Source organism: Meles meles, chromosome 5, assembly GCF_922984935.1.
Source record: "Meles meles chromosome 5, mMelMel3.1 paternal haplotype, whole genome shotgun sequence".
NCBI classification, from domain to species: Eukaryota; Metazoa; Chordata; class Mammalia; order Carnivora; family Mustelidae; genus Meles; species Meles meles.
In genome coordinates this window covers 132079838-132095137 of record NC_060070.1, presented here as the reverse complement: position 1 = coordinate 132095137, position 15300 = coordinate 132079838, and the positions used below count along the sequence as shown (strand labels likewise).

At 42.7% G+C, this 15300-nt stretch overlaps 1 protein-coding gene and 1 pseudogene across 5 annotated transcripts in view; one reads left to right on the top strand and one right to left on the bottom strand.

Annotated features, from left to right (window-relative positions):
- LYRM4 (LYR motif containing 4) overlaps positions 1 to 15300 on the top strand; it is a 172244-nt gene that overhangs the window by 38061 nt on the left and 118883 nt on the right. For all 5 annotated transcript variants that reach the window (XM_046006752.1, XM_046006751.1, XM_046006750.1 and 2 more), the window contains exon 2: positions 3945 to 4065. In XM_046006752.1, the coding sequence (XP_045862708.1) occupies positions 3945 to 4065 (121 nt within the window). The remainder of the gene's footprint in view (positions 1 to 3944; positions 4066 to 15300) is intronic.
- On the bottom strand, positions 10966 to 12621 carry LOC123941549 (annotated as a pseudogene).

The following is a 15300-nucleotide window of genomic DNA, read 5'->3' as shown; positions in this document are numbered from 1 at the left end:
TGTAGAATTCTCCATCAGTAAAGCAAATGCAGATAACTCAGTAAAAAATGGCAAGCACTGACCTCTATCTCATTATAAAAATTATTGATTTTAAAGAATCTTATTTTTTTTTAATTTATTTATTTGACAGAGAGAGATCACAATAGACAGAGAGGCAGGCAGAGAGAGAGAGAGGGAAGCAGGCTCCCCGCTGAGCAGAGAGCCTGATGCGGGACTCGATCCCAGGACCATGAGATCATGACCCGAGCCGAAGGCAGCGGCTTAAATTTTTAAGTGGCCTGTGTATGCACTGAGTGCCGTTTGGATACTAAGCCTTGATGAATCTTGAGACTTGACATCAAAAAGTCAGCAGCCAACAGTGTCATGGAGACATACAACCTGGTTCCATTAGGTAGCGTGGCCTCAAAGATGTGTAATGGTGAACCCATAACCTGTAAGCAGCAGTAAGGTTGCAGAACACATTGGCACTCTCCTCTCAGTCCCTTGGAATCTGGGGACATGGCTAAATTAAGCAGCTTTCTCATAGGGGCTATAAATGAAGCACTGTCTTCAGAGACAAGGCCCATCTGAGTTAAAGCAAGTTGATGGAACACATGTCCTACCAAGCCATTGAAGGAATTGTCCCCAGAGAGGCTAAAGAAAGGGTCACATTGTTTTGTTTTCAAGATACTTGACTTGGGGTTGAGGAAGGAAGGAAAAAGCCCAGATGTTTTTTATAGGATGGGTAAGCAGAGAAACCAGATGGTGGGATGGGGTGGTGATGAAGGATGACACAAGTATTTATCAGCTTGTTTCCCAAACGCACTTTTTGATGCTGCAACCAACATGAGCCTCCAAGTACTGTGATTATTAGGGCCTGCGTTGGAAGGGGGGAGGAAGTAAACCAAGACCTCGGGCACTACAGAGCTTCCATTACTGTCTGCGGTTTATTTTGCAGCTGGGAAATTACAGTGGATGGAAGAATCCCATACAGGAATTTGATCCTTGCAGCAGTGAAAGGATAGTCAGCAGAGCCTGTGTCCACGCGGAGGTCTCACGGTAGACCAGAGGGCAAAGGCTTGGGTAGAGAAGAAAAGCCAAATGGAAATCTGCATGAAGAAGCATCAAGAAACTCTGCAGGGCTTCGGAAGGATGGAGGGAGAGGGACTGTATGAGCAGCATAGCCTTACTGTTTCTGTGGATGGGGTTGCTTTCTCAGAGTTGGGAGCTCTGGCTGTTGTGTTGCCTTTTGCTTGTTAATTTTTCACGCCTTATTTCAAACAGCATCTGACTCCTCCTAGGACCATCCTCAGGCAGGCATCATGCGGCAGCTGCACATCTTCCTTTGGATTGTTCTTACTCAGTGATAGGGTCAAGAGACCAATAGCCAGAATGTGTTCAAGGATAAACGGTTTCCCTTGTAGTGGTGGAAAAAGCGCAAAGGATAAAAACGTGAAGGATAAAAACCAGGCGGGGGCAGAACCGAAACATTGGCGGATCTCCCCATCCTATGAAATTCGAGGATTTGGGCAGATTTGTGATTACCTTCACAAAGTTATGATCACTTGAAAGAATCCCTACAACTGGGGCGTCTGGGTGGCTCAGTCCATTAAGCATCCAGCTCTTCATTTTGGCTCAGGTCATGATCTCAGAGTGGTGAGATCGAGCCCCGTGACAGGCTGTGCGCTGGGCTTGGAACCTGCTTAAGATTCTCTTGCCCTGTCCCTCTGCCCCCCCCCCCCCCGAATTTAAAAATCTATTTCAGAAAAAGAATAATTCTTACAACTGAAAAATTGTCCTTGCAGTAGTAATTACTTGTATGGTTCTGAGCCAGTGCAGTGACCTCCCGGGGTCAAGAAAAACTCTGTATGTTTTAGACGGTGGAGGAGGAGGAGGAACAAGAAAAAGAAGAGAGAGCCATCGTCACATCATTCATGTTAGAGGTGCAGTCAGATTTGGACAACGTTTGATTACTTTAGACACATTTAATTCAAACACCTAGAACTCTGTTCCTCTAGGTGTGGACTTTGGAGATCTGGGGAGACAACAAGAATACATAGCCAACTGTGTAAAAGGCTGGACCTTGAGCTCAGCTGATAGAAATCGTTGAGCGCCATAAGTTATTTTTATATTTCCTTCAACTTTAGAAGAACTTCAGACTTCGTGTTCCAAGCCATACTTCTTTTTTTTGCTAGCTATTCTGGGCCAGTCACTGGCTTCTAGAAAAATGAATTTAGTAACGACTTCTGTTGACCATTTCATTTTTACAAAAAACCCATGCAGCATCCTGAGTAAAGAACTAAAACAACGGATGACTCCTGGGGTAAATTCCTGTTCCAAAACCAGTCCATGTGAACAAAATGTTAGAATTAAATTGTGGTGTCTGCTCTGCTCCCATCACCACCGACAAAGAAACTGTTCTGAGGAATGGGTGAGTGTGAGGAAGGACAGTGATGTTGTGTTATGTTAATAACCATCATGCTGTGCAAGAAAGTAGCCTAGAAATTGCTTTTAGCTCTCCTGGCTAAAATCTTGTTAGATTAGCAGCTATCCAGGAGAATATCTGATAGAGTCTACTAGTAAAAATCCTTGCCAAGCTTTCATAATGAAGGAGCCCCTGTTGTTACATAGCATCTGCTAGTTTAGGGATTCCATTTCCAGTCATGGTTGCCCCAAGGTTGATCCTGAGTACCCAAGACCACCTCTGCAAATACTCCCATTGGCTCACTGAGGCTTCATATGAACAACTCTCCAGGGGCTTATGACCTAAAAGTGTCTGCCTTTCTCCATCATGATTCTTAATGGCACAAGATTTCATTTTACTTTTGCTTTTAAAAACAAAGAGACCGCCATTTGGATTTTTAATTTAAAATTTCTTTTTACTTTAGCAAAGTTGATCTAGAACGAAAGTAGTCATCTCTAAAACAAGTTTTCCCAGTACACACTCCCAACTCCCAAAGAGTGGATGGGGTCGCTTTCTCAGAGTTGGGAGCTCTGGCTGTTGTGTTGCCTTTTGCTTGTTAATTTTTCACGCCTTATTTCAAACAGCATCTGACTCCTCCTAGGACCATCCTCAGGCAGGCATCATGCGGCAGCTGCACATCTTCCTTTGGATTGTTCTTACTCAGTGATAGGGTCAAGAGACCAATAGCCAGAATGTGTTCAAGGATAAACGGTTTCCCTTGTAGTGGTGGAAAAAGCGCAAAGGATAAAAATGTGAAGGATAAAAACCAGGCGGGGGCACACTGGTGCCTCAGTCAGTTCAACATTTGACTCTTGGTTTCAGCACGGGGCATGATCTCATGGGTTGTAGGATTGGGTCCCACGTCCGGCTCCTCACTTGGGGAGTCTGCTTGAAGAGTCTCTCCTGTTGACCCTCCCCCTACCTGTGCTCTCGCTCTCTCGCTTTCTTTCTCTCTCTAATAAATAAATCAAAAAAAAAAAAAAAGGATGGAGAAAAGCATTTTGCTATGATCTCCACTCTCGACTGTAGTAGGACCCTTACGTGTTATACTCCAAAAGAGGAATAAACAGCTAAAAGATGGGAGAAGATTGGAGAGCTGACCCAAGTGAGGCATAGATCACCATCTTAGTGCATGAATATGTGGCACATTGTTTCACCTCTTTTAATTCTTGCTTTGTCCCTGTACGTTAAAGGTTCAGTTAGCCACATTAATGGAGAGAACTCAGACGTGAACAACTGAAGAACCGGGAATCTGAGGAGCAATTCAGTAGCAGTTTGCCATGTATATGTGAATTGTTTGTGCTAGATTTATTCCCCTAATCTGTTTGCTTAGTCATCCCAGAATAGTAATAGATGGACCTGTCCCAAGAGCCAGGATCTAAGTGGATTATCCACAGGGGAATACAGACAGTTAATTCGTAAGGAAAGGCTTTTGATTTCATTTAAAAGCATAGCTTCAGATTGCTGACACTTTTTCTTTTTTTCTCCTGAATTCATTTAGAACTTATGCTGTCAGGAGGATAAGAGATGCCTTCAGAGAAAATAAGAATGTAAAGGATCCTGTAGAAATTCAAGCCCTAGTGAATAAAGCCAAAAGAGACCTTGGAATAATTCGTCGACAGGTAAGATGGTTCGATGATGTACTGTCTTTCATTAAGAGCTGTAAACTTTGACATATCCCCCTTAATTGGCCATCACTGCTTTTGGTGTTTATGATTTATACCATGGGGTCATGAAACTGTTCGTCTTACTCATATAGACACAGAAAGATGACCTATCATATTGCTGAACTCAGGGAGAACATAAAGGAAAATATCAGCTTTCCAGAATCTCGGGAATACATCCTTCCTGGGGGCTGCATTCTCATCGTTACTAAAGGCTGACCTTTAAATGTGACACTTTTTTAAAAATGTCCCTTTGTGAGATATATTTACACATTTATGCATTGACATATGTCAGAGAACATAAATATGTTCTACTTTTCCTAGTATTTTTAAAATCATAATTTAAGGTGCTATTGCCCTTTCCTTGGAGACACTATTGTTGGTGAGGAACCTGAATTTTGTTGCCACTTGGAAGGTGTATCGGCAAGTGCAAATGGGGTAGAGCACAGCTGCTTAGCTACTGACCCTTGTAACAAACCCTGGAAGGTGTTTTTGTCTCGTCTTGTAGAAGTGCCAGGGATCACCTTGATTTCTGCTTGCTTTGCTCTTCCTCCAGAGGTGGACCAGAACATCTGCAGCAGCATGGTCTCCTAGGTAGTGTGATATGTCCCTCTTTCTGCAAAATTAATTAGAGAGTCAGAGGCCAAGTAGCCTGCTCTCAGTTGGTTTTCTCGTCCTCTAAAAAAAAATCAACCTTTTCACTATTTTTCTTTGATTTAGCAACAGTCATACATAAGCTCTATTTCTGTTTCTTATCTCTCTTACTTGCAGTAAAGTTGCTTATAAAGTGTGAAATCCCTTACCATTTCCCTCAGTTCTGCCTCGAGTTTTGGAAAGGGCTTGTTTAGGATCATCAGAGATAGCAGCTCGGCTGACAGCAAATCATATCATACTATGTGACATATATATGCCTAGATATACATACATATACATCCCTAACCCCTCCTCATGCTTGACTCCAGGTGATTCCAAAAAAGAAGCAATATTAACTACCGTAGATTTCTCTTTATGTCAAATTCCAAAGTCTTGCAAGGTAATGAAACAATCCCTTCTAGAATGACTTTTCAGATTCCGATAACTGTCCTTGAGTTCTCCAGTTTTCTAGCCACAGAATAACTTTGCCACATTCAGACAAACCTAGGAAATGATCTTCAGTGAAGGCCAGGGAAAGATAATAGGATAGTCAGAAAAAGAAACCGATCTGCGTATTTGCATATACTTTGATACTGGCAGGTAAATGAGTTTTCATTTTGAAAACTGTAGGATGATGGCATTTTCCAGGCATCACTGGTTGAATTTTATGGGATGCTTTAGCACTGGAATTTGGGAAAAAACAAGCAGCCTGAGTCCTCATTTCACATAAACTCAGAATCAGTTCTTTGGCACTTTCTGATGTAGACGCTGGCAAGCATCTCCCAAACAGACTGGCTTTATCCTTTAGCATAGAGTTGCAGAGTAGACACTGCTTAGAAAAGGTGCCTGTAAGTACTTTGTGCCGCCATTTCTTCTGTTATGTAATTGTCTGTGTCCCCTCCCGGTTTGAAATGCTAAAACCACCCTCTCAAGAACACAAAGATTCTCGACTGTCAGACATCCCCAGTGAACCCACATTTAAAACCAGCTCAAAATGCTGCAACCTCTGGACCTGTGGGAGCCGGGTGCCCTCCTCAGGACAGCCTGTCAAGGGTACCTTCCTTGCCGGTTGGGGACAGGTTGCCTACTTTCGGTCCCAGGACGCTTTGCCAGGAGAGCAGAAGATGATTATTTGGGCCCTGAAAACTCTGCTCAGAAAGGTTTTGACAAGTGAAAGCATTCCTATTCCATTAGAGAACCAGTTAGCCAATTACAGGTCAACAACTGGGAAGTTCCTGCTCGTTTTCCTTTCTTCCTAAGACTTCCTGAATCCAGGTGTAACACTTACCGTGGTTAGCTTATGAGATGTTAGTGACTCCTTCAACTGCCCTGCTCTAGGCTTATATGAGCTGACCGTAGCCTAAAGGCCTGAAATAAAGCAGTGTCTATTTTCTTCACCCTGGAAGCTCTCAGAGCTGCTGCCTTCTTTTTTTTTTTTTTTTTTTTTTTAATTTGAGGTACTTACTTTTATTATTATTATTATTTAAAGATTTTATTTATTTATTTGACAGAGACAGAGAGACATCAGGAGAGGGAATACAAGCAGGGGGAGTGGGAGAGGGAGAAGCAGGTTTCCACTGAGCAGGGAGCCCAATGCGGGACTCAATCCCAGGACCCTGGGATCATGACCTGAACTGAAGGCAGATGCTTAACAACTAGCCACCCAGGCTCCCCCCTCATAGCCTTCTGATGTGCCTCCCTGATTTCCCATGCCTGCATGATCTGTTCTCCACATACTGCCTGAGTGTTCTTTTCTTAAAAGGGAAATTAGAACAGATTATACCCCTGCTCAGAACCCTCCAGAGCCTTCATAGCACGATGGCAATAAAATCTGAAATCCTTAAGAAGCTCTCAAAGGCTCTCCGTTGCTCGTCTCCCTCACACTTTGGGATGCCTTCCTGATGTCCCTGAAACACCCCCAGCTTGTTCCCATCGTGGAGGCTTGGTCCCCTCTGCTTGGAGTACTCTCTCCCCAGACCTTCTGTTGCTTGATTCCCTGGTTCCCTCAGACTTTTATTCTGATTTCACCTTCTCGCAGAGGGCTGTCCTGACCACACTGTCTAAAAATAGCCTTCCTTTTGTCACTCTGTCCCACAGCTTGCTTTGATTTTCTTTACAGCATTTATCAGTCCTGAAAATAACATCACTTACTGCCTTTGTTTTCTCTTCCTCCATGAGGATAGGGATCTCCCCTATAATGGTCACCAGTGCCTGACTGGCCAGAGCATGGGCTCTGGGGCCAGCCTGCCTGTGTTCACATTCTGACTCAGGCTTCTGACTTGCGAACTTGAGCCAGATATTTAGTCTCTCGATGCCTGATATAAAATGCAGATGAGACTAGGCCCAACCTCATGGGTTATGATGAGCAGCAGGTAAATTAACACATGTGAAGCCCTAGAAGGATGCTGGCACATAGTAAATACTTGCTATTATTGTCATCAGGAGTATCTAGAAAAGCCCCACCTCTGGTGGACTCTCCGGAATCCTCTGTGGGCCAAAGGAATATGTGAAGATATATTTGGCCCCTGAGATCATACATCTCAGGCAGGGAGGTCTGAGCCACCAAATCATGGTATCTTGCTGGCTACCTCTCCTCAAAGAGAATGAATCATGAGAGGAAAGTGGAAACCTAATGAGGCTCTTAGCCACTAATCTAATGAGACATAACCGGCGTGAGCTGTAATATCCTTCCTATCAGATCCCTCTTGCATACGTGGATGCAAAGACCATCCACCCAGATGCACATCAATCTCACCATCACTTTTGCATGGATGACAAAGCCCCTGGACATCTTTGTAGCCATTGGATATGCATATCTGTAAAGGCAGTGCTCAAAGTGGAACCCTCCACCTGACTTTGTCCTCTTCCGACACTGTTTACCTCTTTCCTGCTGTCTAGGCTGTCTTGAAAGTGGATCTGGCTCTCTGTGGACATGTCTTCAGTCCCTTCCAGCAGCTGTGCTGCTAATAATACAACTGCGCACAGTTAAGAATGTGAGTTTTTAAAGAAGTCTCTGAGCAAAGATTTTCTTCTGGTTTTTTGAGGTAGAGAAACCAAGGTGTAAGCTGGATCCTTGTCCATGGCCACATGGCCAGACCTGAGCTTAGAGCAAACTCAAAAGTTCAAAGACATGCGCTCCTGAGTCCGTAGAAATGGAAGGATAAAGATATTCTTAAGTCATTCCCCCATTTTGTACCCAAGATAGGTCAGGACCACATCAGCCCAGCACAGCCTCTCCTCAGAGGCCATTCTTCCTTCGTGTCCTTACTACGGCACTGAGAGATTTCAGCTTCATTGTGGCAACCCTGAAGGGTTCTGCTTAGCATTAGTATTTCCCATTCTCCTTTCACACCCTCCTAAGGATTACTCTGATTTCAAGAAGTAGCATGGCAAATCATTTTCCTCCATTATGAGCAAGTCAGACTCCTTTTACTCACTCTCTATAATTATGGCCCACTCAGTAGAAGCCTGGCATACACTTGTTCTTTCTTTGACATTCTTAGACCAACTCTTCCCTGAAAATTATAATCCAGTCTGTCAGTCTCTAACTTCTTTCCAGCAACAAACACCCTCTCATATCCTATAACTAGCAGAGGCATCTTCCCTCTTTCTTTAAATTCCTATTATGTCCATATAAAATGGTTCTGTAAAGATAGATTGACATTGGGCCCCTGGGTGGCTCAGTGGGTTAAGCTTCTGCTTTTGGCTCAGGTTATGATCTCAGGGTCCTGGGATCAAGCCCCATATCGGGCTCTCTGTTCAGCAGGGAGCCTGCTTCCTCCTCTCTCTCTCTGCCTGCCTCTCTGCCTACTTGTGATCTCTCTCTGTCAAATAAATAAATAAAATTCTTAAAAAAAAAAAAAAAAGGAAAAAAGATAGATTGACCCTGACAGCTTGTATGAGTATTTCCTTTCTGCAGCAAGTTCTGGACCAGTCCCCACTAAACCTAGCTTACTCTCTGCTTCCCAAGAGGCCTCAAAAAGTTGGAGAGGCCTGGGTTGCCTTGGTGGCCCAGTCTGGCAAGCATCTGCCTTTGGCTCAGGTCATGATCCAGGGTCCTGTGATCAAGCCCTGCACTGGGCTCCCTGCTCAGCAGGGAGTCTGCTTCTACCTCTTTCTCTGCCTCTCCACCAGCTTGTGCTGTCTCTGTCTCTCAAATAAATAAAATCTTTTAAAAAAAAAAGTTGGAGAGACCTTTTGTGTATGTGCCAGATGGTGCCAGAAAGGGTGCACAGAAGTTGGGTTGTGTATAGGGTTGGGCTAACAACTCATACAATCTGGGTAGCAAAGAAGTATCTAAGTACTTTCTACCTCGGACAGTAAACAAGGCCCCTGGGGTCATTCATATCAGAAAGAAGAGCAAAAAGGTCAAGCATGCTTTCATCTTGGTTCTTTCTTCCATTTTGTTGTTCTAAAGGTATTCCTTTTGATGTCTATAAGGCATGAATTAGAATAGCTCTCAGTAATCACCCCCACTCATTAGAGTTTATCATGCCACTGTGGATTTTAAACAACGAGAGCCTGCCTTATTCGGTGTCACTACTTCTATATTCTGTACTCTTGCAACTCAAGGTGACCTCTAAAGACAGTTGCCATCACCCACGGGCCTTCTCTCCCTTTGTCAGTCACAGAGATTTTGTGTTCTTCAAAGCAGAAGTATTTTCCACGTGTTGTGATGTAGAGTGGTCACCTTTGTTACCTGCCTAGCTAAACAGCCACAGGTGTGTGAGAAAAGATACAGAAGAAGCAGTGGAGGGTGGGAAGCTCTGGCTACAGTGGGCGTGCCTTGCCGGACCCGTCTTTCTGTACTTTGACAGAATTTCCCTGAATATGCCAATTAAGATTGTGACTTTAGGAATACTCAGCCTAAATACTTAGCCTATTTACAGCCTAAATGTGTAGCAGCTTTATCTAGAAACCCGGTGAAAACTCAACGTATCTCTGCAGAGTTTGGGTTTATTTCCAGCTGTGTGATGTTCTCCATGTTCATCAGAGTGCATCCTATGAAGGCCATGCTGCCATCCTGGGTTCTCAGGAAGAAGCACTCCGGGTAACAGAAGGGGTGTGTGTGTGTGTGTGTGTGTACACACGTGCATGTGCGTGTGTTATAGACCCTTTCCTTACACAGTTCACTTGGAAAACCATAATCTCTAGGAGAGAAACAACTATTCCCTGTCGAAAGGTTCCCAAACGGGGTGCCTGGGTGGCTCAGTGGGCTAAAGCCTCTGCCTTTGGCTCGGATCATGATCCCAGGGTCCTGGGATCGAGCTGCACATCGGGCTCTCTGTTCAGCGGGGAGCCTGTTTCCTCCTCTCTCTCTCCCTCTGTGTCTGCCTCTCTGCCTACTTGTGATCTCTGTCTGTCAAATAAATAAAATCTTTTTTTAAAATTAATTAATTTTTAAGAAAAAAGAAAGAAAGATTCCCAACCACCAGCTTAAGTAGGCTAGCAGATTTAGCACTAAATTTCCATCCAAATACTGTTTGGTTCTGCCCCCAAGGACGGGTTGTACATGTACTAAAGTAAGGAAGGCATCCCACAAAAGGAGGTTCATGTGCAACTTCAGTATTTGGGCGATGATACCTGATGCTATAGTATGGGATTGTACATGCTGGGTAACAGCAAGGTTTTGGAGCTTTTCAGTGATAACAGTTTTATACCACACAGGTCGTTCTTAAAGCCAGTGCAGTGTATTTTTGGTGTGTTTTGTGTTGTTGTTTTATTCTGTTTTGGTTTTTTGGTTTTTTGGCCAGGGTGTGGAGGGAGATAGGGGTTTTCTGTTTTGCTTTGCTTTGTTTTTGGCAAACAACTTCTTTGCATATATTTTCTCCAAATCACATTAAACAAAAGTTGCTATCATTTTAGAATCAATGGTTACGTCTTTCTTTAATTAGAAAAAAAGTCTTTACCTGAATATTTATGTAATTTTATTGCTGTTTATTATAACAAAAAAGTTTCAAACTGATTTGTAGAATCTGTTCAGTAACATAGGAGATTGAAATCCATCTCTCAAGAAGATACAGTTATGGCTAAATGTATTTGGTGTTCGGAGTACAGCACGAATAAGAAAAATCCTTGCATGTCATTTGGTTCTTGATGCGTTCATCTGGATTCATCTCTTGGAAAGCAAAAGAATCCATTTGCTGTTTCGGTAGATATCAAAGTAGTTGTTTAAAAAAAAAACAACAACAGCTTCCACAGAGAGAGACCCAAGAAAGAGGAGCTTCAATGAATGAGTCCTAGGGTCGGGTGAGTCCTCCTTTCATCTGATGAGGGGATGACGTCAGGACTGACGCTTCCCCTGCTGGTGATGACCCCTGTGTCACCCTGCTGCTGGATGAACTCACGTGGAGACTGCTTTCAGGGCGGGTGGTGGTGACAGACATATTCTTGCTGTTAGGGGTGAGGTGAGACTACCCAAAACCGTAAGAGGCAGTACTAGGCATCAAGTGGGATAAGAGGAGGAATATCCAAACCTGGCAGAACTAACGACAAGCTTTATGTTGGCCTGTGGCGGGATGGTACTGAATGGTCTGTTAGCGAATGTGAAGGTGAAGAACAGCGGGATCGATCGCAGTCACACTGGGCATCCATTCAAAAGAGAGGGTCTTCCTCATCCTGGGAAGAGCAGTCTAGTGTTAGGTCAGTAACATCCACTTCCTTCTTGCCTCATTGGCTACAGTCACTGAAGAAGGCTTATGAAGACAAACAAACATTGAAATGTTTGTTTTTGTATGTGATTGCTGGGTACTTTCATAGCTTCTTTCTTCTGTCTCATTGGACACCAAGAACCATCTTCTTGGAATGTGACCTCATACACATCAGAACAGTCATTGAGAATTTCCGTAAAAAGCCCATCTAAAATTAGACTCTTCATGGGCAGCTTTTTTGTCACAGGACAGATCCAAGCAGGCTTCTCATTCATTCGCAGATAAAGGGCAGCATCAAAACACTATAGATGTGTGTAAGTCACTACATGGCAAGGGATTGCCGGCCTCGTTTTCCTTAAAGGGCACATCAAGGATATCTGAAGGAATTTTACTCTCAGAAGCTGCAGTAAGTTTTCCTTTAATTAGTTTTCTGGAATGATCAATGTTTCCAATACCCTTCATTTCTAGTCTCTATAATGACATGGCTGATGTGAGCTTTCACACAAGATATACAGAACTGGAATAATTCTTTCCAATTTCTGTTGCCAGAGAAATGGAAATCTGATTTGGCACAGCTGAAGATAACCCAACCAAAGATGTATTTGTGTTCAATTCCATTTTTAGGTGGTGATGCATAGCCAGGCAAAGGAAACATCTTCCCATTTGCTTTTATACAAAGACGGTTGGGATAGTTTTGTTCTTGAGAGCAACTTGACTCTGCCAGGCAAAGTACCAGCAGAACTTGGACTATATAATCCTTCCTAGCACCTGGCAGGGGGAAAAAAAAAATACCTGGATATCTTTCTCTCTCTAACTTGGTAAGGTGTCAGAACAAAAATAAAAACTTCTCTAGGGGTGCCCAGGTGGCTCAGTCAGTTAAGCGGCTGCCTTCAGCTCAGGTCATGATCCCAGGATCCTAGGATCGAGCCCTACATTGGGGTCCCTGCTCAGCACAGAGCCTGCTTCTCCTTCTCCCTCTGCCTGCCGCTCTGCCTACTAGTGCTCTCTCTCTCTCTGTCAAATAAATAAAATCTTAAAAAAATAAAAATAAAAACTTCTCTTGAAATTATTGACTACTGCTTTCAGCTAAAATTGTGGGCTTGATGAGGACATCAGGAACATCCCAAAGGAGCAAGTTTTTGAATTGCCCATCAGGATGGACAAGAGGAACTAGGGAAGATGGCTGTTGCATCTCAAGCATAAGTATCAAGCCATTCAGAGCAGACTCCATGCAGCCGTTAAAAATAGTAGAATGGTTGCCGGGGTGACTCAGTCGGTTGGGCATCTGCCTTTGGCTCAGATCATGATCCCAGAGTTCCGAGATAGAGTGCCACGTAGAGTTGTTCCTTGCTTAGCGGAGAGCTTGCCTCTCCCTCTGCCTGCCTCTCCCCCTGCTTGTGTGCTCTCTCTCACTCTCTTGCTCATGCTCATGCTCTCTCTCTCAAATAAATAAATAAAATCTTTAAAAAAGAGAGAGAGAAAGTGAGAAAGCAAAATACATGAAAAGAATTATATACACTATTCATAATAGCCGAGGGGTGGAAGCAACACAGATTCCCACCAGTGGGTCAACAGATAAACAAAATGTTGTGTATACTTACAATGGAATATTAGTCAGCTTTAAAAAAAGAAGCAATTTCCAACACGTGCTGCTGCATGGATGAAACTCCAGGGCATTACACAAATGAAGGAAGTGGGTGAAGGGAGTGGGTCACGGAAGGACAGATTGTAGGTGGTGGTTGCCAGGCTCTGGAGGAAGCCGGGTGCCTGCACTTACTGCTAACTGGGTATAGAGTTGCAACTTTGCAGGTTGAAAGAATTCTGAAGATGTTTTTCACAACAGTGTGAATGTACTTAGCAGTACTGAACTGTATACTTAAAAATGGTTAAAATGGTTAATTTTAAGGGACTTTTCTCCACAATAAAAAAATATCTGCCCCTCCCCCACAAAAAAGAATTATAACTGGTCATCAATTTTTTCCTTAATCGGGAAAAATAAAATTAAGTGCTTTAGACATTGGTATTTAAGCATGGGGAACTTAAGTCTTTTGAAGCTTGAACAAGTGGATTTGTACCTGTGAACCTTCAGTTTCTTATCTGTAAAATCGAAGGATTATACGATGATTTCTAAGGCTTCTTTCAATTCTAAAATCCCATGGTTTAACATTTCACATAAATATCTGTCCCCTTCTTTACTTGCAGTAACCTACCTAATACATTTTTTTTAAGGTTTTTTTTTTTTTTTTTTTTTTTTATTTGACAGAGATCACAAGTAGGCAGAGAGGCAGGCAGAGAGAGTGAGAAGCAGGCTCCCTGCTAAGCAGAGAGCCCGATGCGGGACTCGATCCCAGGACCCTGAGATCATGACCCGAGCCGAAGGCAGCGGCTTAAACCACCGAGCCACCCAGGCGCCCCCATTTTTTTTTTTTTTTTAAATAAACTACTCTATGCTCAGCTTTCCTTGACCAATTTTTACTAAGATCTTAACTCAACAGAGTTTGGGCTATAGATAAGTAAAGTTGTAAGCCAGCTATGTATTTATTCCATCATAAATTTCAGGACTTCCTCTTAGTCAAACCTTTCTGCTACAAGAAGTCAGAAAATTGAATTATTTTATTAATGTTGCTAGAACCTCTGCTATTAGCCTTCCTTTCTGATAGAATATGTGTTACTAGTACTACAGCATATCTCTGAGCACAACATTTTCTTTCAAAGGAAATTAAGTAGCAAATCAAGAGCAATAATACGTTAACTTGATAGGCAAGAAAAAGATTAAGGTGGTCTCCTCGAGCCCCACCTTCATGTTAATGCTAGTTTCTTCTTGATTTGACTTCTCCCTGCTCCCTGGCTGTCTTCTCAGCTGCATGAAACATGATCTTTTAGATAAATCGAATGACACTATATATTCTGTAATTCCATGCCCACAGTTTCTTTCCCTAGATATTTATCAAGCACCTAGTCTATACAATCTAATTATGAGTTGACTTTATAAGCTCTTTGGAAGCAGAGTTGGGATTGGAATTTTGAAGTCCATCAGGACCTTGTAGATGGTCTTTCTTATTTTGACTCTCAGGAGACAAACCTTTCGTCTTTGTTCTAGATCACACCTATTTGTTCATTTCATAGAAAAGAAATATATGGACTCTAAAAGGGTACCCCAGCAATACTTTCCCCCATGCCTATATAGATCAACGAAGATTAGATCAAAAGATCGATCTTCATATTTAAAAACTAATAAAGCAGTCAGAAGCAAAGGAGATTTAAGCATTCTGTCTTGGACTTCAATAAAAATCCTCAGGAAATCAACATGAATTTATATACAGTGACCGGAATTGCCCCCTGAGTGAACCCTGCATCTTTTGGATATCTGAATTCTTTCAGTATGAATGAAAGATTCCCCAAACTCCTGTCAAATGAGAAGGGTTGATTACTTTTATAGCTTGGCCAATGTATGACATTCATTTTTTTTCCGTCTGTTCAATATATAGTTTCTCTGCAGCTATAAAAAAAAACTTCTTCATAGAAGAATTTGAGCTAATTTCCTCCCTCCCTGCATCTTCTAGAAATTCCAGTAAATCCTCGAGTCTGGGGCAATACTGATAGCATTCCTGTAGAAGAAATGCCTGTCAGCAATTGTGCCTTAAATTTGCTTGACCCCTCCAAGATCGACATGCACAAAACAAGATTCCATTTTCTTTCTGCATTTTTCATATACAGTAATAGTTCTTTTTCATACTTGCATGTTCAGAAGAGCTCATGAGGAAGGCAACAGTAATGCTATTTATAGAAAGTTTTGCTTGGGTTTTCATTTGGGAACTCTTATTATCCTCCTCCCATGTAGCCTACTGAGCTTTTCACTCTTGAATTCCTTGAAGAACCATTTTTGTTGCTGAAGCATCCAAAGTGGAAG